This window comes from Magnolia sinica, chromosome 4, assembly GCF_029962835.1.
Source record: "Magnolia sinica isolate HGM2019 chromosome 4, MsV1, whole genome shotgun sequence".
NCBI classification, from domain to species: Eukaryota; Viridiplantae; Streptophyta; class Magnoliopsida; order Magnoliales; family Magnoliaceae; genus Magnolia; species Magnolia sinica.
In genome coordinates this window covers 90,127,883-90,151,312 of record NC_080576.1, presented here as the reverse complement: position 1 = coordinate 90,151,312, position 23,430 = coordinate 90,127,883, and the positions used below count along the sequence as shown (strand labels likewise).

Here is a 23,430-nt window from a genome sequence, read left to right as displayed (position 1 = left end):
CAAGAAGGTTTCAACGGTGAGCGTTTCCAACCTGGCTATTTCCTATGGTGCGGCTCACCTGAGTTTTGGATCTCAGTCATGTTTCAGCTCATCCCCTAAAAAGAGACGGCTAAGCCGATGGACGGAGTGGATATAAGTTGTGGTGGTCCCCATAGAACATTGGGTTAAAAAGGAGATTCCTGTGGCCCCCGGTTACAGGCAAGTCCCGTCCTTGAGATGGAGGGCGGTCGCGAACTGACGTCACCCGTGCCAGATGATTGTAGCCGTCCAATATAAATGATAACTGACGGTCCAACTTAGCGACAGGTCGATCCAGTGGTTTGGATCGTTTGATGGGGGAACGTTCGCATCTCCCATCCATCTACAGTCGGTGCACCATACGAATGATTTAAATCACCAAAATGTGGGCCCCCGTATGTAGCCGAAGAATGAGTCGTAGTCTTGCCAGTGGAATGGACGCGTCTAAATAAACTGTGCCGTGGGGCACTCGTATTCAAGATCAGGTCCATTCATCTGGTGGGGCCCAACATGAAAATACAATGAAACCAAAATCAGATCAGACCATTCATCATATGGGTCACAATTTTATAAAATTAAAAAAAGGAAAATTTAAAAAGATAGCAGCTGTCCCTATTCAGGATACCTATTGGGGCCCACAGCATGAGCAGACCCACCTATCTTTTGAGGAGTGTGTGCCATGTGGGGCCCACCAGATGGACTGAGTCTTGCCCATGTCGGCCACATGAGAAGGCCCCTCCTCTTTCTATCGCATAGGCGCGAGTGGAGTTCACATTTCACGTTGTTCTCCTGCCAACGTAGCCTCTTCAAAATGCGGGGGACGCGAGGTAATGGGAGAGGCGTATTGGCTAGTAAGTGGTCGACGCTATGTGGGCCCCACCATGATGTATGTGTTTCATCTATGCCGCCCATCCATTTTGTCAGATCATTTCATGCAGTGAGATAAAAAATGATTTAGATCTAAATCTCAACCGGACAACGTAATAGGAAACAATGTTGATTGAACTCTCACCATTAAAAACTTTTTGGGCCCACGAAAGTTTTTTATCACGCTAATATTTGTTTTTTACCTTCATCCAGGTGTGTTTGACCTAATCAACCGTTTAGATGACAAATAAACATTATAGTGGGACTTACAAGTTTCGTGTGGTCCACCTGAGATTTAAATCTGGCTCATTTTTTTATCTAATCTGAAAAAATGGATGTACGGCGTAGATAAAATACATACATTATAGTGGGCCCACATAGAACCGACCACTAGACACCTGGCCGGTGGTAGCGTCACTAGAGAAACAGCGTCCTGGATCAAGGGCTCGGGTCACAGAATGGTGGGCCCCACTAGCAACGTAGCGGGGCCGAACAGGAAAAACGCCATTTTATTTCGATCGAGCATCATACCACACAAATTTAAAACCCCGGAAACGTCGATTTATTACTGGAGCGTGCGACCACCTGCATTCTAATACCCCTTCGATCCTGATATTTGAGTCTTTGCCCTCCTGTCTCTCTCTCTCTCTCTCTTGCATTCCCTCATTTCCTCACCGCTTCCGATCTTCCAAAAATCAAATCCGCGGACGGGAAAAAGGGAGAGGGTTTCTCTAGAGTTCCCAAATCGTTCAAACCCCTCAAATCGTCCGTCTCTTTCCCAATTCCTCCAGAAATCCCTCGATCTCGATCTAGATCTCGTCTCTCCCGATCTCATCTCCCACGATTAGGTCTTGAATCGTTGAAATCTCGTCCTGTTTTCGAAACCCCGGAATCTTCTCCCGAGCCGTCTGATCCACGTGTCCCGAGACCGCGATGGAGGCCATGGACGAGCTGACCCAGCTATCTGAATCGATGATGCAGGCGGCTGCTCTTCTTGCTGATGAAGATGTGGACGAGTCTTCATCAAAGAGGTCATCCACTTTCCTCAACGTTGTGGCGCTCGGCAATGTTGTAAGTCGTCCGTGCCCTAATTTCTCCCCTGAAATGTTTCATGGATTCGATGTTTTGTTCGTGTGGATTCTTGATCTGGCTTTGGGCATCTTGGATAATTAGGAATTGAACCATTCTGATCTGATGCCGATAGCGAATAGAGATTCTACCTTTTGTTTCTTCGTTGTGTTTTTTTTTTTGGATGAATGATGGTTTCCAGTTGAATTTCAGATCTGTCAGACGTTGCTTATGTATTTGTTTATTTTGCATGTATTTGAATACCCACACCAAGAAAATTGAAAATTAATGTCGTTTGTCATGTGAGGTTTTGTGAGCTTTGCAGTTTGTCCTCTTCATATTCGTCCTTAGATATGGCTCACATGCCAATAATGCCCGTGGGACTTCTGACCTGTGCAAAAGGTTGACACAACTGTTCAGATGGCTTGGCACAGAAAATGGTCAGGTCCGCCGCTCAGGCAGGCCATATGTGTCCATTGGTTCTGCCACTTTGGATATATTGCACAATTGCCCATTGCTTTCATACAGTGTTCACCCCCCAAATCAATGGTCAGGCCTGATTTTTTGCGCCAGGTCGTCTTCACTGTGGGGCCACCTTATGCATGGGTTAGATGTCCCATGCACACACCTGCCAGGTAGGCCCTGCTGTTTGTGAAGGTGCGCACGGGGTTAGCAAACATCGGTCATGGTTTATGACATTATTGATGTTCATGATTTATTTTGTAGGCATTTTTCTGGTACTTTGCTAAGTTGCTGTTTATGCAGGGTGCTGGAAAGTCGGCGGTCTTGAACAGTTTGATTGGGCATCCCGTTCTTGTAAGCACATTAGTTTTATGGATTTCTTATCTGTAAGAAGGAGGTTTCACATGCGATCTTGTTCTTTGGTAATGCTTCAGTTTTTTAATGTTTGTATTATATTATTCAGCCAACTGGAGAAAATGGCGCTACACGGGCTCCTATCGGTATTGATTTACAAAGGGATAGTTCTCTAAGTAGCAAAAATATTGTTTTGCAAATAGACAACAAAGCTCAGCAAGTTTCTGCAAGTGAGGCCTCCTAACACACTGATGTTTATTGTTTTAGTTCCATGGCTTGCATGACTTGCGGTTTCTATGCATTTCACATCTACTTCTATTTATTCCCATTCCTAGAGAGCTAATTATTTTCTATATTTTCTCATTGCAATTTATTGAATTTTGATTTATTGTTGGGATTTGCCGTAGGCGCTCTTCGGCATTCTCTCCAAGACAGGCTAAGCAAGGGTGCTGGTGTTCACGGCTCGGGAAAGAGCCGTGCAGATGAGATATATTTGAAGCTACGTACCAGTACAGGTTGGTCATCAATCTCTTTCTACGTAGGTCTAGCCACTACTGCATCCAATTCTTTTCTATGTGAATTAAGTTTCTTTTGACCAATGATATTCATCATCCATAAAAGAAATGGAAAAGAAGATGGAAGGCCCATAGACATGCTGCAGTTTGACTATTCTTACAACAGTTCTGCACTAGAGTACATGGTACTAATAATGTCATGCTAAGTGGGTTTAGCCATTACTGCACCAGATTCCTTCTCCTTTCCCATAAATTTCTTTAGGTCAATAATATTCATCCTCCATAAAAGAAACAAAAAGGAAATTGGAAATCCTGTGGACATGCTTTTAAACAAAGGGCAGAGTTGGATGTACCTCAGTTTGCGGTTTGTGAGAGGAACTCATCCATTTCTGCCAAAAGTTGGAATACCCAAAACACAACTAATATTTTCTTATTGGCATCTCCTTGCACTGAACTTTTGCCTTGGTGCGGCAGCGTACATCTCAAGTGTATTTGCTTTTGACTGCTACTTTTCTTGCATGACATGCTGTGAGGTTACCTTGCGAAGATATCTCTGCTTTTGTATGATGCATGAGTTGGGCACATGCGTTTCATTTGATTAGTTGTTTATTACAAGTTTCTTTACTTTTCAGCTAAGGTGTATTTTCTGAATTACTTTTCCAGCTCCTCCGTTGAAATTGATTGACTTACCTGGATTGGATCAGCGGGCTATGGATGATTCTATGGTGTGTAACTCTGCTTATCATTATTTACATTCAAGTGTTAGGTGAACATGAAGCATTCATTTTGGTGTTTCCACTGAATTTCTTTTTTATGGCTCAGTTTTTGGCTGAGGCGAATGAAAGTATGTTGTGCACATTGATAATAGTGCTAATTTTGGTAAATGGTCCATGTTCCAGATCAGTGATTATGTTGAGCACAATGATGCAATTTTGCTTGTCATAGTACCCGCAACTCAAGCACCAGATATTTCTTCATCTCGTGCCCTTAAACTGGCTAAGGAATTCGATTCGGAAGGTGAGTTCCAGTTGAGCATGTAGGCTGTTGCATGGTGTGTACTAGTTACAACAGTGATTATGCTAATGCTCTTTGGTGTTGCATACGTTGTAGTTCTGTCGATGGGTACCTGGATCCACAGATACCTGTAGTTTCAGATCCAATTTAATTGTCTCTGTATCCACATTTTGGGCTCAAGTGATAATCGGTTCAGATTCAGGTTCAATGATTCCAATCAATGTAGTTAAAGGGGATAGGTGCACTTGCCCCTGGAGCGCTGGAAATGCCTAGTCAAAGTGCTTGGAGTTATGAGGCGATTTTCTTCAAAAATGTGTAATAACAAATAATGTTTACATTACATATATAATAAATATTAATATTACATATTTATATGCTGATTTTTCATTCTATCAAAATCAACACCATTCAAATTTCAAAGGAAAATGAAAATTAAAATGGAGCTAAGACTATTTATAGAAAATCAACTTGTACACTAAACCATCAAATTAATATTAGTAATGAACTAATCATTAATCATTAATCAAACCATCCATGAACTGGTCAACTACACTAATAACCGTTAATCAAAAGCTAAAGTTGCTCAAAATGTTGGTTAGAGTTTAGACAATCTTAAGCTTTGGATCTCAAAGAAATGAGGAGAGCTGTTGAAATAGGGTTGAAAAAACTTCTCGTCTATTTACACCCATATGGGGTGGTAAAATATCGAAAAAACCACAAGACGTAAACAAAAGGTTACCTCACCTCAAATGTCCATAGTGATGTAAGTGCACCTAGGTCCACCCAGGTGCACCTAGGTGTGTGCATGTGAGGTACATGCCAGGTGTGTGAGCGGGGAAGTGTCTCTTTCAAAATGTAAACAAGTATAAATAGGTAGGAAGTGGGAGGGAGATTCTAAAGCGGGGATTTGAAGTGGGAGCAACACCTAGTTAAAAGGGTCCTGCAATGAAAGGCCAAACAAGGTGCACTAGGCCCAAAATGCCTAGGCATGTGCTTGGGCCACCTTTCACCATGCCGATTCAGGTAAATTAGAAAATGGATCGGGTTGGGTAATCAACTTAGATGCCTGACCCAAGTACCCCAAGTATAAGAAACTTTCAGTTGTAAATTTTATTTAATTAAACTTTTTTTTAATGACCTTACAAATGGCTTGTTTCTGGTATGTTAGGAGTCCGAATCCACATTTGAACCATCTAGACTTGATTCTGGTATGATGCCCCATTTTAAATTCTAATTCTTGTTTGAAACTGAACCTGACAGGACTTGATGGGATTCCTGGATCCAATTGGATTTGGTTCCTTTGCCTTGCATGTGGTAACTGTATCTTAAAGCTTGACGTGATCTGAATCTTGATCCCTTGGTTGGGTTCTGATACTAGTACAGCAGTATATGTCGTCCCCAACCCGGAACACTTGACAGACCTAAATACTTTAGCAAGAGAGTGGTGTCCTTTTTCCTCTTATTTTTAATATCAAGTAGTGATTTTGTGTTTCTTTTGTCGATCATAGGTACCAGAACCATTGGTGTTATTAGTAAAATAGATCAAGCATCAACAGACCAGAAAACCCTTGCTGCTGTTCAGGCTCTTCTCTTGAATCAGGGACCTCGTAGCACATCTGACATTCCATGGGTTGCTTTAATTGGTCAATCTGTTTCTATTGCCTCTGCACAATCTGGGTCTGTTGGCTCTGAAAACTCATTGGAAACTGCTTGGAGAGCGGAGAGTGAAAGCTTAAAATCCATACTGACAGGAGCTCCTCAAAGCAAGCTCGGAAGATTAGCTTTGGTGGAAACCCTTGCTCGCCAGATTCGTAAACGGATGAAAGTCAGGCTTCCAAACCTCCTGTCTGGGTAAATTATTTTCTGAATTGTTCTTGCTGTTGCCTGGATGCCTTGTGTATTCAACTTTTACTCAATGAGCTGTGTGATGTGCCTGCTTTGTCTTCTCAATAATGAAGAGTAGAGGGATTTATTCAGTCAATTCTGCATATAGTGATTTGTTGGTCTTGCCTAAACTGATTTCACATATCCAGAACTAAAAGTATGATGCATGCCTACATTCTGATGAAGCGATTCCTAAGCTATGAGAAATCATAGTATTGGCTATAGGTGGTCTCTGTTGCCTTGTGTGTTCAAATTTCACTCAAAGGGCTGTGTGATGCCTACTTTGCCAACTCTTGATGTGTAAATATTGGGCCAAAAGGTATGTATCCATGTAGCCATTTCCACTATTTGTCAAAAATAAAGAAGGCTACAGAGATTTATTCAGTCAATTCTGCATATAGTGACGTGTTGGTCTTCCCATGTATCCAGAACTTACGTGATGCATTATTTTTCCCCATTAAATTATGATGGGTGGCTGCATGCCTATGAAGCGATTCCTAAGCCTTGAGAAATCATAGTATTCACTGCCTATAAGTTAATAGCTATAGGTGGCCTCTGTTGCTCTAGGTGATATTCAGTTAACGGAGTTTCTTATAACATAGTTACTTTAAAAAATTGCAGGCTTCAGGGTAAGTCCCAAGTGGTTGAGGATGAGTTGGTAAGGCTTGGGGAACAAATGGTTCATAGTGCTGAAGGAACAAGGGCTATTGCTTTGGAGCTCTGCCGAGAATTTGAGGACAAATTTCTCCAGCATATTGCAACTGGCGAGGTGAATAATTTCTTCTAGTATTATAGTTACCTTTTAGATTTTACTGTTTAAATGTGCAGATATTTTCCGTTGTAGTTGAAAAGATTCACCACAGGTATTCTAGGATGGAATCTTGAAAATTACATAGAAAATGATCATTTTACATGAATTGTAAGTCTTGTCTCTTGCATAAAATAATCATTAGGATTCATGGCTAGCTCTTGCATAAAATAATCATTTGGATGCATGACTATTGCCACTAGGCTTTGGATTGCCACACACAGGCAACTTCATTCAATGGGAGGTTTCACCTGATTCAGAACCTTTTTAGATTTTAATTGGTTCATTTTTTTCCCTCAATTGTCGTCATGGTTTTGAGGAATGAAATCAGAGCAACGTTATCATTTTCTTTTAGGATTGGATATGAGACGATACTTTTTCTGATTTCTGACTAGTGTCATTATGCATAAAGAGGGTCCCTTAATCACTATTCCTTTCTGTTTAGGGCCCATTTGGATGGATTCAGGCGTTTTCTTAGCAATGTTTCTTTTCTTTGAAATATGTTTTTGGTTAAATACATGGAAATGGTAATGGCAGAAAGGGTGAAATCTTTTTGGCCAAGCTCTGTTCCTGATGTGGAAGATGGGCATGAAATCTCTCTCATTAAGTATCATTAATGAGCTCAGCTCCATTCCAATGTGGGAATAGATTTGTAGTTAGTTTCAAGGCTGAAATGGTAACAGTGGTTTTTCATGGAAATGGAAATGGCAACGAAATCCATCTCTCTGGAATGGGACATTTCCTCTGATTCTCAAACACGAAATATGGTGTATCCACGTAAATGGATTTCTGCAGAAGCTCTTTAGTGCATGTAAATGAGCCCTTATGTTTCTTATCTCCCTCCATTTCATGAATTAACAGTCGCACCTCTGCTATATCTAATCTGCCTTCAGATTGAAATGTTAGTTATGGGCATTGATGTAAATTTTTTTTTTCTAAGGTAACCTCTGCTATATGCAATCTGATTTTGGATTGAAATGTTAGTTATGGGCATCAATGTAAAGTTTTTTTTTTTTTTCTAAGGTCCTCAATATGTTTTTCAAGCAGTATTTTGTCTTTCAAACTCCTGCTTTTGAGGGCACAGAGTACTTGGCCTCTCTATTCATTAACAAATTTGTTCTTGGAAACTTTTCATGATGTGTAGATGTGTGCAAGGTAGCAGTGTTTTTTGTTCTTCAATGCAGTAAATGATTCTTTTAATACAATGGTTGATTATGCATCATGTTGTGGTTTTCCTAAAAAAAATAAATACTGAAACTGCTCTGATGCCTAAAAGTTGGTTTGTAATTTCACTTCATTTCACAAGTTCTGGTGGCAACTTTTGTGCGCACCACTCTGTTAGGGAATCCCCAGTACTTAGAAATTAGATTTTGAATCAGTCACAGTTTTTGCATTGTTCTATGTTCTGACTTCTGAATGAGTTCTCTTGTACAATTTAATCAATCCCTTTACTGCTGATTATGACCTTTGGTTACAGGGTGGTGGTTGGAAAGTTGTTGCAAGTTTTGAAGGAAATTTTCCAAACAGGATCAAGCAGCTTCCATTGGACAGACATTTCGATATCAATAACGTCAAACGGGTATCTGTCCTGTCTGTTTTGTCCTTTCTGATGCTTCTGTGCCGTCTTTATTATTGCAACTTATTATTCTGTAACTATATGTTGCACTTTAGATTGTGCTGGAAGCTGATGGTTATCAACCATATCTCATATCTCCTGAGAAAGGTTTAAGATCTCTTATAAAAGGGGTCCTGGAGCTGGCGAAAGAACCATCACGTCTTTGTGTGGATGAGGTAATTCTATACGAGATGCTCTGTGTGTTGATAGACATTGTGATAAATAAATTGTTTGTACACTTCTCATTTCGATCTATTTTGGAGTGACTACCCATACAGGTTCACCGTGTGTTGATAGACATTGTTTCTGCATCTGCAAATGCTACACCAGGTCTTGGTAGATACCCTCCTTTTAAGAGAGAGGTAATTGTGCTCTGTGATTGGCATCTTTGAGCAAAAGATTCTTCCCACTGATCTGCAAGGCTTTACGAGAAATGTTCATGATTTATAACAAAGATCCACCACAGTATTTTCAGTAAATAATATTTCCACTGTTGTGAAGGTTGTTGCCATTGCATCTGCTGCTTTGGATGGGTTTAGAAATGAGGCCAAAAAGATGGTGGTTGCGCTAGTTGATATGGAACGCGCTTTTGTTCCCCCCCAACACTTCATCCGTTTAGTGCAAAGAAGGTACACTTATCTTTTTTCTTTATTTTTTCAATAGTACTACTGATGTTTTGGCAGGTAAATAAATATACCCGTTGTCTGTCGGTTGGTATTAAGCACATAGAATATTTCATTAGTTATTTTCTTTTTCTCATCAATCATCAAACACATGTAAGATCAGAGGTGGGCCCCACCTCCTAAAAAAATGTTCGAAGTATCGGTATCGCTACAAGTTTCGCTGGCCAGGGATATGGAAACAATATCAATATCGCCGATAATATCGCTGATAACTGGAAATGCAGGCAAACATTGCAAAACGGTGAAATTTGTAGCAAAACTTTAGGAAATGTTAAAATGTACATATTTGCATATTTAGAAATAAAAAATTATAAAAAGAATGCATATATAACAAGTTTCCATTTAATGGAGCCTTAAAAGCATGTGTTGTTGTAAGAAATTAGTCCAACCATCCCATACGATCTATTTAACCGTCCAACCTTCCATCCAAACATCCATTGATATTGCAAAATATCAACAACACATGATATTTCACCAAGAAATCATCAACGATTGGAAAGGAAACGAAAAATTGTGGTCTCAATATCGCGCATGTTGTGATATCGATGATATCGAAATATTATCAATATTATCAATGACAAATTGTACACTACATACAACCATGCGCCCATGAAAAAAATTGAAATAATTTTTTGCTAATAAACAAAATTTTGATAATGTCAATACATTGCCGATATTATTGAAATATCGTCGATACACTTATGATACAAACATTACCTAAAATTTACATAGTCGAAAATATTGACGATAAATTGGCGATGTTGATGCATTGGCAATACAAGCGACACCTAGAATTTACATAGTTGAAAATATTGATGATTACATTAGCGATATTGATACATTGGCGATACTTAGCGATACATTGTTAATACCTGAAATTTCTTATACCACCAACGTTATTGGTATCGCTAAGCTGGAGATAAAGATAATATCGGAGATAATTCGAACACTGCTCCTAACTAATCCATGATTTTGAGGTATAGGGCATTTTGATCTTTTTTGGTTTCATAGACCCATTTAGATGGTCCAATTAGTGGCCTAGTTGGACTATGTGGAGCTCACAAATCCAATTTGGTAGCCCTTTTAGTGGCCTGGTTGACCTGTGGTGCCCGCAAGACCAATTGGAAGACCTTATTCACCAATGTGAGGTCCACTATGCCCTTTTTCTTGTTAGCCATCTATATGGATATTTGCTTGAAGTTCTCAGTGGTTTGGGTAATGCTAGGGTGCATCCCTTCCTGCATGCTTGGCACAACCCTGGCCTTCACAATGATTGTTCGGCTTTGTGGAGACTCATTGGGTTGGCCTCTTTGTGGGCAATTTGGTAGGAAAGGAACTTGCGCTGCTTCCTCAACTCCAATCTGCCACATCTGTTGCCGTTCACATTGTTAGGGAAGTTTGAGAGTGGTCCATCAGTCTCTCTCTGGTAGAAAGATCCATCCTCTCAGCCTTCCTGGGCTAATGTTGTTTTTTTTTTTTTTTTTTTTTTTTGGGTTGGCAGTTTTGTTGTCTCTCTTTGTTTCGTGTTCTATAGTTTTTTTTTTTTCAAAAAAAAGCCTTCTTCTTCTCTCTTTTTCCTTTTTGCCTTTGTTTTTGCCCTCCTCGGGCCCCTGTGTTTTGTTTCTTTCAATAATATTCATCCTTTACAAAAATATGAGGTCCACTATGTCATAGAAACTTAGTCTAGAAGTTAATTGTGTTTTTTTAATTTGGTAGAAAGTTTCTGTTTTTGTTGTTCTAGAATTTGTTTGACAAGTAAACAACTAGTAGAAGTATGATAACTGCAGACAACCTAGTTTGTGAAAGGCCTATATAAGCATTGCCACACACACACTGCCACACACACACACACACACACACACACACACACACACACATATATATATATATATAATGTAGGGGCATTTTCACACTGGGCTCAAGTGGGGTAGCCCATGGGATGCGGGGACACACTCGGGGTGGGTGACCCATGTGATTTGGGGCCCACGGGCGAGGTCTCGTGTTCGAGACTCCTCACCGGGGGTGATTAATGCGCATTTTACACTGGGCTCGAGTGGGGTAGCCCATGGGATGTGGGGACACACTCGGGGTGGGCGGCCCATGTGATTTGGGGCCCACGAAGGAGGTTTGGCCGAGGTCCTAACCCATGCGATGTGGCGCCTGGGCTATGAGATAAAAGGATTAATTTGCCATACTCTAACAGTTCGAGCTTTTAGAGCAAGTGGTTAATTGTCCTGCATCAAATTGGTATCAGAGCAGGAGGTCTTGTGTTCGAGAATCTTCACTGGGGGTGATTAATGCAGGAGCATTTTCACACCGGGCTCGAGTGGGGTAGCCTATGGGATGCGGGGACACACTCGGGGTGGGTGACCCATGTGATCTGAGGCCCATGGGAGAGGTATCGTGTTCGAGACTCCTCACTGGGGGTGATTAATGTGCATTTCACACTGGGCTCGAGTGGGGTAGCCCGTGGGATGTGGGGACACATTGGGGGTGGGCGGCCCATGTGATTTGGGGCCCACGAATGGGGTTCGGCTGAGGTCCTAAACCATGCGATGTGGGGCCTGGGCTATAAGATAAAGTGATTAATTCGCCATACTCTAACAGTTCTAGCTTTTAGAGTAAGTGGTTAATTGTCCTCCATCAATATATATATATATATATATATATATATATATATATATATATAAAAGCTAGATTGGTGTCCTCCATAGATATATATATATATATATATATATATATATATATATGGTTTGGGACATGATTGTTGATGAAAGACTCCTGTTCTGTTCTAGTGTTGTGATTTTTTATTTTTTGAACAGCCATTCCATTCCTAGTTCCATGATGCCCTAGAATCTGTTGCTATTCAATAACACTTTTTCTTCTTCTTAAATTTCTTTTTTCTTTTCTTTTTGAAAGATGAATTCATTTATTAAACAAAAGATACAACGAATAAATAGAAACAAAGCAAAAAGGATAAAACAGAAAACAAACACAACAAGAAAAAAGAAGAGGAAAAAGTAAAAATACAATAGCACAGACCCAAGACTGGGGGAACCCAATAAAAAAACCCAACAGGGCTAAGGAGCCCAATCTCTAAAATACAAGAGAACCCTGTTGAACCCCAACAGAGGAATCGCTTCGGTTCCGAAAGTAGCGGAAGTTCCTTTCATTCCAGACAGACCTCGGAGGTGATTTGAACCTATGAAGTAGATTCCATATTCAATGTTATTCTATTTTGTCTCAATTTCCACGTTGTACCATGTCAACTTTCCTTTTCACCACCCACCACACAACCTCTCTAGGCACTATACAGTATGTTTCCTCCAAGTAAATAAAAAACTGAGGAGAATCTTTTTCTTCTCTTTATACTCTTTTTTTTTTTTTTGGTAAATACTCTTACTATTCCGACATGAAGCCAAACAGATTCTCAAATATCTTTGTATCTTGTTTTAGTCTTTGCTCTACCACCATCTGCCAAACCGATTTTGATCCCTTGATCGGTGGCGTAACTTTGTGCGTCTCTTTTGATCTTGTAAATAGATATCATGATGCTTCTCCACTCATTTGTCATTGTCTGCAAGATTTGTTGAAATCACGTAACAAAACTAATTCTAATTTTCCTAGAACCTTCCACATGTCTAGTGTATCATTTGCCCCCACAACTTTCCCTTTCTTCATCCTTGTTCAGGCACTTCTATTCGCTTTCCCAAATTCTATGATAATACACACAATCACACACCCTCCCGACCACCAAGGGTCCCGGGCTCTTGTTTTCATCCCAGTGCTTCTTCATTTAATAACCTTTGAAGGTAGTCTCTCTATCATTCTTTTATCTCACCATTTTCTTGCATGACCTTTCATTTCTCACCATTCGATACATCTAATGTGGTTTGTCTCCGCTTTTCTTCTACTGCAGTTTAGCTAGTTCGTCGATATCTGTCCCCCTCTCTAGCATTTGACATCATACCACTCATTGTACGCCTTATATTTGGTCCTATGTATTGCTTTTCTCGCTCCCCTTTTATCATTGTTATATGTTTCAAGGCTTTACATATTTATCTTCTTGGCTGCTTCATGGTTGACCCTTTTGGTAATTTGCCTTGCGTGTGCCCTTCACATCTTACAACCATGTTTTCTTATGTGTGCACCTTTCTTTCCTTAGATTTCCTTGGCACTTCTTTTGCCACTTTCTATTTGCTCATTCATCTCTGTTCACTTCTTTCGGGTCATCGTTTCGAGATTCTGCCTACCTTAATCCGGACTCTTCTTGAATACCAATGATGATGATTAAGGGGAATAAAAATTCGCTAAGTGAAGGGGAAATAAGGGTGAATAAAAATTCACAAAAGGGGAATAAAAATTGTAAAATTTAACTTTATCTGTCGCTTCTATGTGATTGCCGTATTGTACCACTAGTCCCAACCCTCCATCGTAAAGAAGACAACATGATCGACTTAGCTTCTTAAGGCCATCCGCCTGGCACTTCTTTCTCGAGTGAATTCTTTGTTGGGTTGGCATTAGTATGTATTAGGATCATGATGAATGGGGCTTCACTTGACTAAAGATAAAAGAAGCTTAGGCTAAAGCATCTTCTAATTGAGGAACTTTCCTCGGTATAGCCACCTTTTCCTTTGATGGTTGTCTGAGGATTCGCCATGGTTCCTTGTTGTGGCGGGATTGATTGATCGAAGTGACGAGTTTGTGACTGTCGCTGGATTGTGATCTGTAGGGTGGTGGGGGCTTCATTTGTGGTGTCATCCCGAGGTATATGCACAAGCAATGTTTTCCATATAATTATCACGTAATGTATTACATCCCTGTGATATGGATGCATATCGGTTATCACACGGGATATATCGCTTCTATTGTATAATTTCATCGTTGTTGTTGGGAAACATGGGGAAACATTGGGAAATTGGTTGAATTTTTCAATGGAACTTCAGGGATTGTTAAAAAAGACACCAATACATGCTTAGAAATAAAAATCACAAAAACAAGTGTACATAATTTATTTCCTTTGTATAGGGTGCTAATCTATGCATTGTTTGACTAAACTGATGCAACTATATTCAAAGTTAATTAATAAAATTTGTAAATGTAAGAAGACATGTATGGAAACAGAAGCATTACATTCAAAAGCAAAAGAAGTAAAAAAACTAGAAATATGCCTTTAGATTTCGGAAAAAATATCTTTTTAACAATTTTTAATTAAAAATCATTTTTCCTGAAAAATCCCCAAATTGGCAAGAATGTGTAGATCTGGTTATATACATGTTTGATTTCGTATTTGGACACTGTGATTGCAATTGATTTAGGAAAAATTGAGGAAATTTAAATTTCTCCCCCTTTTTTTTTTTTTTTTTTTGCAACTTGGCCCATCTCCCCTAAATCTTGAAATCCAAGCTCTAAATCCATAAATTTTCATGCAAAACATGAATAATCATGCATTTCTTATGACTTGACACTATTTACAATATATAAAAATGAAAAGAACGAATAAAACTAACACATACGCACCTTGTAGAATCTGGCCCCAAGAAGCTTTCGATCGCAATTTTTGAGAAATTTTGAAGATTTTATTCCAACAAACTAGAGTGGACTGGTCGAAATCATCTTACGATGTACTAGGAAGAAGTTTTTTTTACTGAAAAAAAAAATAAATCAAATTTTGTGAAATTTGAGGATTTTGCAGACAAAATAGCGCTAGTTTCCCTTTATCTCTCATGATATCACATTCGGTATCGATATATTGCATGATACATTAAGAATTTATAAAGGGGAGGTGTGGGTGTATCACATGATACCATGAAATTTAGATATTGAAGCTGGGTTTTGTATCACCCAGTTGGGATAAAAGATATATCGTGAGATATATTAGTGATATTGCAAGATACTAAAAACACTGTGCGCAAGAGCCCGTGATGAGCACTCCAGGACCCGCCAATGATTTCACTTGGTCAAATGAAACTCCTTTGGGAGTGAACCTCTTGCCTCAATTGTAAGCTGCATGATAAGGTGGAGGAAATTGATGCTGGCCTTTCAATGAATTGCTGCTTCCAATGCCTGCCTTAGCCCAGTTGGAGTCTTCCATATGGTCCATATATGATTGGGTCATGATAGTTTCGGCGACTGTCTGACTGTTAAGAATTGAAAGTAACCCGAGCTGAAGGGAACTCTCACAAATAGAATATGAGTTTTGTAGTAGTTCTGCAACAGATAAATCCTTTTATATTATACTAGAAAATGGTGTAAAATTTTGAAGATTAATGAGGAGAAACTAGTAGAAACTTGCAACAATGAATAAAAACAATTAAGTATTCTGTTGTTTATCAGGAGGCTTGAATAGAATTCTTGTGTTGAGTAATGTTAGATTTTAGAACACGTTTATGCTTACATGTTGTGCTACCTTATTATTTTATAAAATGACATTTGATAAATGTAATGAAATGCTTATAAATAAACATGATGATTGCCAAGTACCTATTTCCTCTTCAGCTTCAATAGAACAAAAGACATATCACAATGGTAAAAGTGAATGATGAAATGTTCTGTAAAATATTATAGTCTAGTCTTTTGTTAACTTGTTATTTAATAAAGCTCTGCCTGTTGTATTGAATAATTTATATGGATGGGTTTCTTATTCTTCTTCCTTCAAGACATTTTTATTCTGATCCCTCTATCACCAGGATGGATAGGCAACGTCGGGAGGAAGAGCAGAAGAACCGATCCTCCAAGAAAGGGCACGAGGCAGAGCAAGCCATGCTAAACAGAGTGAGCTTTTTTGCTTTTCTTTATTATTTTTATGAATGAATGATAAAATTTCAAAGCTTGAAAAAGGTAAAAGAAATATAGGGAAACATCCTGGGGTTTGATAAAAATCTAAATGAGATACATCAAATGAGAGGAAAGAAACTGCCAATTACAAAGTGATAATATTTCGATTCCCTCTTTAGCAAGGGTGGCAGCATTTTCATTGGCCCCCTCACAACATAATCAATTGAAATGTTTGTCCTTGGAGCTAGTAGGTCCCGCACTTTCTCAAATGTGAAAGTCAATTTCCACAATGCTTTGTGCATGTTGGATGGCCATGCTATCACACCCCTTATGCCTTCAACATTTAGATTTTCATGTCTCCTTTTCCTGTTTCTCTAAGATAAATAATATTATGAGATGTTACACATTAATATGAATTCAATGCTTTGCTGAGATTATAGCTCGTGTTGCCGTCAGAGGTAATTAGTCTTACTTTATGTGGTTTATCTTATGTATTGTTTTTTATAAAGGCAACTAGCCCTCAGACAGGAGCCCAACAAAGTGGGGGAAGCTTGAAATCAATGAAGGACAAATCCAATCAACCAGAGAAGGATGCAAAAGAGGGATCGACTTTGCAGATTGCTGGGGATTTGGTTGCAGGTTTTCTACTCACTTTTGAGATGTTGTTTTGCTTTGTCTGGTTTGATTGGATTCCATTGTCTTTTGCCTTGATGTGTTATCATTTGCATGTGGTACACTTTTGAGATGGGGCTCCACTTGGAATTAGTATGATATACACGAATTACTGGTTATGTGTATTGAGTTGCTAAGAAACACCCAGCCCTCATGGGGGCACATGTGCCATATTGTCATGTGGATGGGAGATCCAGGGCTATGCATCTGGCGGGTTCCACTTTGCAGATGAACTGGCCTTCCAATCAACTCATTTGGCTGGCCGCATGTTTACATTGAGGGTGGACCACTGGTTTCTTTAACCATCTGTTGTTTCCACGCATATAGGTCCACTTGCTGAATTGACTGGCCTGATTCTAAGGTTTGGTAATGCAGAGTTGCCTGATTGGTCCCATGGGGATGGGGGCTATTCACACAACCTATAAAACATAGAAAGGCCCTCCCAGAAAGTGGCATTAGCACTGAGATTCTGTGATGTTGTGGTGGGCTCATAAGTGGTTGGTTGGACTGGATTTGGTGTAATATGGGTTCTTGAAAGCATAAACCAATGAGTTTGTTAGAAGTTGAGTTAGATTTGGAGTTTTGTTTACATGGCTTGCTAGTAGTTGTAAGGTGACACAGGAAACTTGTTTCCAAGCTAACTAGTAGGAGCTTCATGGTGTGCCGTAAAGGCTGTTACGGGGCCGTAAAGGTAACGGTGGCAACTGTTACACGTTACGGGGTCGTAACGGCCATAACAGCCGTTATGGAAAAAAATGACCCGTAATTGCTGTTAACGACACGTTACATCCCTATAAAGGCCATAATAGCCCTGTGATGGTCTATTACGGGACATATACAGTTTTTTCATACTTTCAAATCAACATTACAGGGCAGATACAAGTTTTTTGGGGGGGGGGGGGGGGGGGGGGTTGCAATAAATAAAATAAATAAAAAAAGAGACTGTAACGGCCATTACGGGGCCCTAACAACCGTTATGCCCCGTATCGTAAAGGTAATAGTAGTGGCCGTTACGGCCACCATTACCATTACGGAACACCTTGAGGAACTTGTTTTGATTTATTTTTCTTGTTTCCAAGCATAGTGGTCAATATCTCTGATAAAATATAGCAATATTCTCCCGATATTTTCAGGGAATAATGTTTACTTAATAATATCTAGCTACTTTTACCTCCAAAACCTCAAATGTTATATCCTCCTTATTTCATGATAATATTTAGATATCAAAGTTTTTGGCATTCCTGTTTATTTTATACCACTTACCTGTATTTGTATTTGTATGTGTTTTAAATAGCGAATCGTGTGTAGCAGAGCTTTCATTCCTTTGAAGCATGAGGCAGGGGGGGGAGGTTGCAATAAATAAAATAAATAAAAAAAGAGACTGTAACGGCCATTACGGGGCCCTAACAACCGTTATGCCCCGTATCGTAAAGGTAATAGTAGTGGCCGTTACGGCCACCATTACCATTACGGAACACCTTGAGGAACTTGTTTTGATTTATTTTTCTTGTTTCCAAGCATAGTGGTCAATATCTCTGATAAAATATAGCAATATTCTCCCGATATTTTCAGGGAATAATGTTTACTTAATAATATCTAGCTACTTTTACCTCCAAAACCTCAAATGTTATATCCTCCTTATTTCATGATAATATTTAGATATCAAAGTTTTTGGCATTCCTGTTTATTTTATACCACTTACCTGTATTTGTATTTGTATGTGTTTTAAATAGCGAATCGTGTGTAGCAGAGCTTTCGCTCCTTTGAAGCATGAGGCAGGGGGGGGGAGGTTGCAATAAATAAAATAAATAAAAAAAGAGACTGTAACGGCCATTACGGGGCCCTAACAACCGTTATGCCCCGTATCGTAAAGGTAATAGTAGTGGCCGTTACGGCCACCATTACCATTACGGAACACCTTGAGGAACTTGTTTTGATTTATTTTTCTTGTTTCCAAGCATAGTGGTCAATATCTCTGATAAAATATAGCAATATTCTCCCGATATTTTCAGGGAATAATGTTTACTTAATAATATCTAGCTACTTTTACCTCCAAAACCTCAAATGTTATATCCTCCTTATTTCATGATAATATTTAGATATCAAAGTTTTTGGCATTCCTATTTATTTTATACCACTTACCTGTATTTGTATGTATGTGTTTTAAATAGCGAATCGTGTGTAGCAGAGCTTTCACTCCTTTGAAGCATGAGGCATAAGCTATATAGCGTGCAATGTTGTTGAATCACATGTGAGACTGTAACGGCCATTACGGGGCCCTAACAACCGTTATGCCCCGTATCGTAAAGGTAATAGTAGTGGCCGTTACGGCCACCATTACCATTACGGAACACCTTGAGGAACTTGTTTTGATTTATTTTTCTTGTTTCCAAGCATAGTGGTCAATATCTCTGATAAAATATAGCAATATTCTCCCGATATTTTCAGGGAATAATGTTTACTTAATAATATCTAGCTACTTTTACCTCCAAAACCTCAAATGTTATATCCTCCTTATTTCATGATAATATTTAGATATCAAAGTTTTTGGCATTCCTGTTTATTTTATACCACTTACCTGTATTTGTATTTGTATGTGTTTTAAATAGCGAATCGTGTGTAGCGGAGCTTTCACTCCTTTGAAGCATGAGGCATAAGCTATATAGCGTGCAATGTTGTTGAATCACATGTGCGATCGCATATGCCTATGCGCATATGTGATTGAACAATCTCATATGCAACTGCATATATATATATATATTTTTTTTTTTTTAAATTTCTGCAATATATATATATATATATATATATACAGAGAGAGAGAGAGAGAGAGAGAGAGAGAGAGAGAGAGAGAGAGAGAGGGAAAATTCAAAACAATGTAAAAAAATATAAGAAACTAAGGAGAACTTTTCTAAGTTAATAGATAACTAATTTTACATATTTAAAATACATTTGAGAGAAAATCAATTAAACATCAAGTCATCCACATTTAACAATATAGTTAACAAGAAGTAACGACAAAATCAACAAGCTATTTATTTATTATTGTAGAAAATCAACAAGGTATCTTCCTTGAAAGTTGAAAGTGCTTGAATCTTGATCTTCCAACTTCCTAGAGAGAGGGAATGCAGGAGAGAGAGAGAGAGAGAGAGAGAGAGAGAGAGAGAGAGAGAGAGAGAGAGAGAGAGAGAGAGAGGGAGAGAGAGAGAGAGAGATTAAGATCACTTGGAAGTAGAAAATACAAGAGAGAGAGAGAGAGAGAGAGAGAGAGAGAGAGAGAGAGAGAGAATACTTGTAATTAAGAAATGTAAGAGAAAACTAGAGTAAGAGAGTTTTGGAGTGAGAATATTGCAAATGGAGGAGATTTGGAAGCCTTTTTATATGCAAAATATTGTTTTTTGCAAAAAAATAAAATAAAATTCAATGTGCCATGGCCAATATGTGATCGCATATGTGCCGTAATCGCATATGCGATTTGCATATGGATATGCGCATATGTGCATATGCGGTCGCACATGACAACACTAATAGCGTGTAGCAACTACTAGATGTTTAATCAAGGTGCTTGGTTGCACCAATGTCATGATATTCTGTACCAAATTAAACTGATTAATAATGAAATTCAACAAAATTTCATGATTTTTGGTGCAACAAAATGGAACTTAAAGTAATAGGAAAGGGCAATGATTAAGCATAAAGGTAAACAGAGAGCAATGAAACTGATTTAATATTGCTTTTTATACTATTTTACTAAAAGCATTAAAAAGGTTAACTAATTTTTATTGGATATGGAAAAATGTAACAAATCACTGAAAACATCCTGTGAGCTACATAGCATAAAGCGTAGTTACATAGTGTATAGCGTATGCAAATTATCATGAAGTTTAGGCTACATGTGGTTTAAGCTATTTTCATGAGCTACATAGCGTTAAGGCCATGCTATGCTACGTAGCGTAGCTATTTAAAACACTGATTTGTATGTGTTGATCACCTATTCATTCATCGCCCGTTCGCCTTTGACATTTAGTGGAGCGTTCTTAGGTTCGCAGGTATCTCCTGGGTGATACCGAAAGCTATGGACGATCTGTTCTGTGGCTGGCACACGGACTTGGGAGGAGCAATGGGAAAAAAAGAAATGGAGAATCCTTTTGATGTTGTCCTCTTGGCTATGGGCTGAAAGAAATAACCTATGCTTTCAGAATGTTAGTGTTTCAGCCGTTTTTTTTTTTTTTTTGGTTGTTGAGAGTTTTAGTTATGTTCAGGGACTGGGCTCCTTAGGCGCGGTTGGTTCTAGTTGGGGGTTCGGTGCTGCCATGGGGGTAGCAAGTTGTATTTTTCATTTCTTGTTTTATTATTATCTTTCTTGTTTTCCTTTGTTCTCGCTTTTTGTTTCCTCTGCTTTTTGTTCTGTTCAATAAAATCCTAATCTTTCGAAAAAAAAAAAAAACAAACAATTTCACTTAGTAGTGATGCATTGGATGGTTCCAATCCTTGGTGGAAGGTCGAAGTCATGTAAGAAGTTGGTCATTGAACTTCTGCCAAGCAATCATGAGAGGATTCATAAAGCCAATCCCAAATTGCTGGGATAGGGCTATGATGATGATGATCATCATCACCTAAGCCTTATCCCAACTAATTAGGGTTGGCTACTTGAGTCCTGTTCTGCCATTCCACTCTATCAAGGGCCAGACCTTCAATTAGACCGTAGATCAAGTCTTTTCTTACTATCTCCATCCATGTCCTGTTGGGTCTTTTCCCCCTTGGCCTTTAGAGCATTCAACTTGTACTGATGTGCGGTTTTTGATCTCTGTTAAACATGACCAAACCGTCTTAAGTCTACCTTCCCTAATCTTAGTACCTATTGGTGCTACTCCTATAAGTTCCCTTGGATGCATTCATTTCTAATTCTCATCTTCCCACTCATCCATCTCAACATCCTCATTTCAGCTATACTCATCCTATGAAGATGTTGTTTCTATGATGATGATTGATTTTTATTTATTTATTTATTTTTTCCTGTGAGTTTTTTCGAACTACATCCCGATTAAGACTTGAAAGTCTGAAAATATCTTGAGCAATTGCACATCAATAAACTGCCAGAACAAGATTCGTCACCGTGTCCAAGGCAAGATTTGAAGGTTCAGATATTGAAGAAACACAGAGAGATGGAAGTTTTCGGAAAAGTATAACGCCATGTCTTAGTTATAATAGGTCAAGAAGTTGAAGCCTGAGTCTAGAAGGAAAAACCAAAGAGCGTGTATAGGGGTGGATGTTCCACCCTACTTTTCTTTATTTCTAAAAAGCAAAATTGCTTCTCCTTTGAACTTTGTCGGAGCTGAGATCATTCTAGGTCTCTAATTTTGACTTGTTTCATCCACAAATGGTTTATTCTTTTCTGGTTCCACTGGATAACACGTATAATTTAATGCAATTTGAAGGGTTTTTGGGCTATGATTCCCGATTTGCATATCTGATTGGTATACATGCATTATTGATCTGTGGGAGGATGCACATATAAGGATTTGGAATGCCGCCTATAAGAGCTGTTGCAGTTGATGTTCCATTGAGAATGGATCAAGCAAAAGCTATCATGAGAAGAACTTGGCAATGAGATCAACTTTGCAATTCATTATGTATTTTGAGGCAATTGGAATGTAAAAGAGTTGACAGGAGAGTCTGGAATCATTACTTTCCTTCAATATAGGCAAGGTATCAAAAAATGGTCATGTAACAGTAAATGGTGGGAACTGTTGTCCGTTATGGGCCATAGGGCTTTTTCAGGGGGAAAAAAAATGTTACGGCCACCATTACCGTTATTAAATACTGCTATCTCAGCAGTTCTTTCAGCCTCAGTTTTTCTGCTTCTTTTTTTTTTTTTTGTTTTTTCCTGCTTTTTGTTTTCTGGTTGTGTTTGGTTTGTTTCGCCCTCTCTGTCTTCTTGTTTCTTTTCGTTTAATGCAATCATCTTTCATCTTTCAAAAAAAAAAAAAACAGTAAATGGTGGGAACTGTTGTCCATTATGGGCCATAGGGCTTTTTCAGGGGGGGGGAATGTTTCGGCCACCATTACCGTTATTAAATACCTTGAATTCAGGGCTTAGTTGAAAATTAGGATAAAAACTAAGGCTGTGAAGATGAATTCAATGGAGATCAACACATCTAGGAAACGGAACAACGTCAAGAGTCAGGAACTAAGGTTGAGATCCTGAATTCCATGGATGATTGCATATTATGAACTTACTGGATTTGATTGAGAATGTATTCGAGTATAAGGATATGCCAAACCATAAACAGGTGAAAGGTTTCACGACCTCAGAATGTTGAAGAATCTATTGCACTCTGGAATAAATTCTCATCATGCATCAATATTGGGAACTCTTTAAGCGATTGCATCACCAACTACATAGATAAACAAAATTCCCATCCTCCCAATAGGAATTTAACTCCCAAGGAGATCCCTTCCCCCAGTTCTTTTGATAGCTTTGTCCTATCATCTAAGAGGTTATGTCATCAGTGGTAGACCTCCTTCAGGCACAGGTCCCTCATTCAAACCTGCTGTAGACACTACTTCCTGATTTGTGTTGTTGATAATAAAAAAATGAACTTCCACTGATGATAAGAAAACATTGAGACTCCACCAACCACATAGAATTTCCCATCTACCACACTAAGGAACAATGCTTCTACCTTATTTCAA

The 23,430-nt window shown here is 38.9% G+C and overlaps 1 protein-coding gene across 1 annotated transcript in view; it reads left to right on the top strand.

Annotated features, from left to right (window-relative positions):
* The first annotated feature begins 1,436 nt into the window (after positions 1 to 1,436).
* Positions 1,437 to 23,430, top strand: part of LOC131243364 (dynamin-2A-like) — a 31,153-nt gene continuing 9,159 nt past the window's right edge. Inside the window, exons 1-14 of the mRNA XM_058242680.1 lie at positions 1,437 to 1,956; positions 2,719 to 2,769; positions 2,879 to 2,999; positions 3,177 to 3,284; positions 3,948 to 4,009; positions 4,184 to 4,301; positions 5,807 to 6,149; positions 6,804 to 6,951; positions 8,468 to 8,569; positions 8,662 to 8,781; positions 8,884 to 8,967; positions 9,107 to 9,234; positions 15,978 to 16,062; positions 16,575 to 16,704. Of these exons, the coding sequence (XP_058098663.1) occupies positions 1,819 to 1,956; positions 2,719 to 2,769; positions 2,879 to 2,999; positions 3,177 to 3,284; positions 3,948 to 4,009; positions 4,184 to 4,301; positions 5,807 to 6,149; positions 6,804 to 6,951; positions 8,468 to 8,569; positions 8,662 to 8,781; positions 8,884 to 8,967; positions 9,107 to 9,234; positions 15,978 to 16,062; positions 16,575 to 16,704 (1,738 nt within the window). The 5' untranslated portion in view covers positions 1,437 to 1,818. The remainder of the gene's footprint in view (positions 1,957 to 2,718; positions 2,770 to 2,878; positions 3,000 to 3,176; positions 3,285 to 3,947; positions 4,010 to 4,183; positions 4,302 to 5,806; positions 6,150 to 6,803; positions 6,952 to 8,467; positions 8,570 to 8,661; positions 8,782 to 8,883; positions 8,968 to 9,106; positions 9,235 to 15,977; positions 16,063 to 16,574; positions 16,705 to 23,430) is intronic.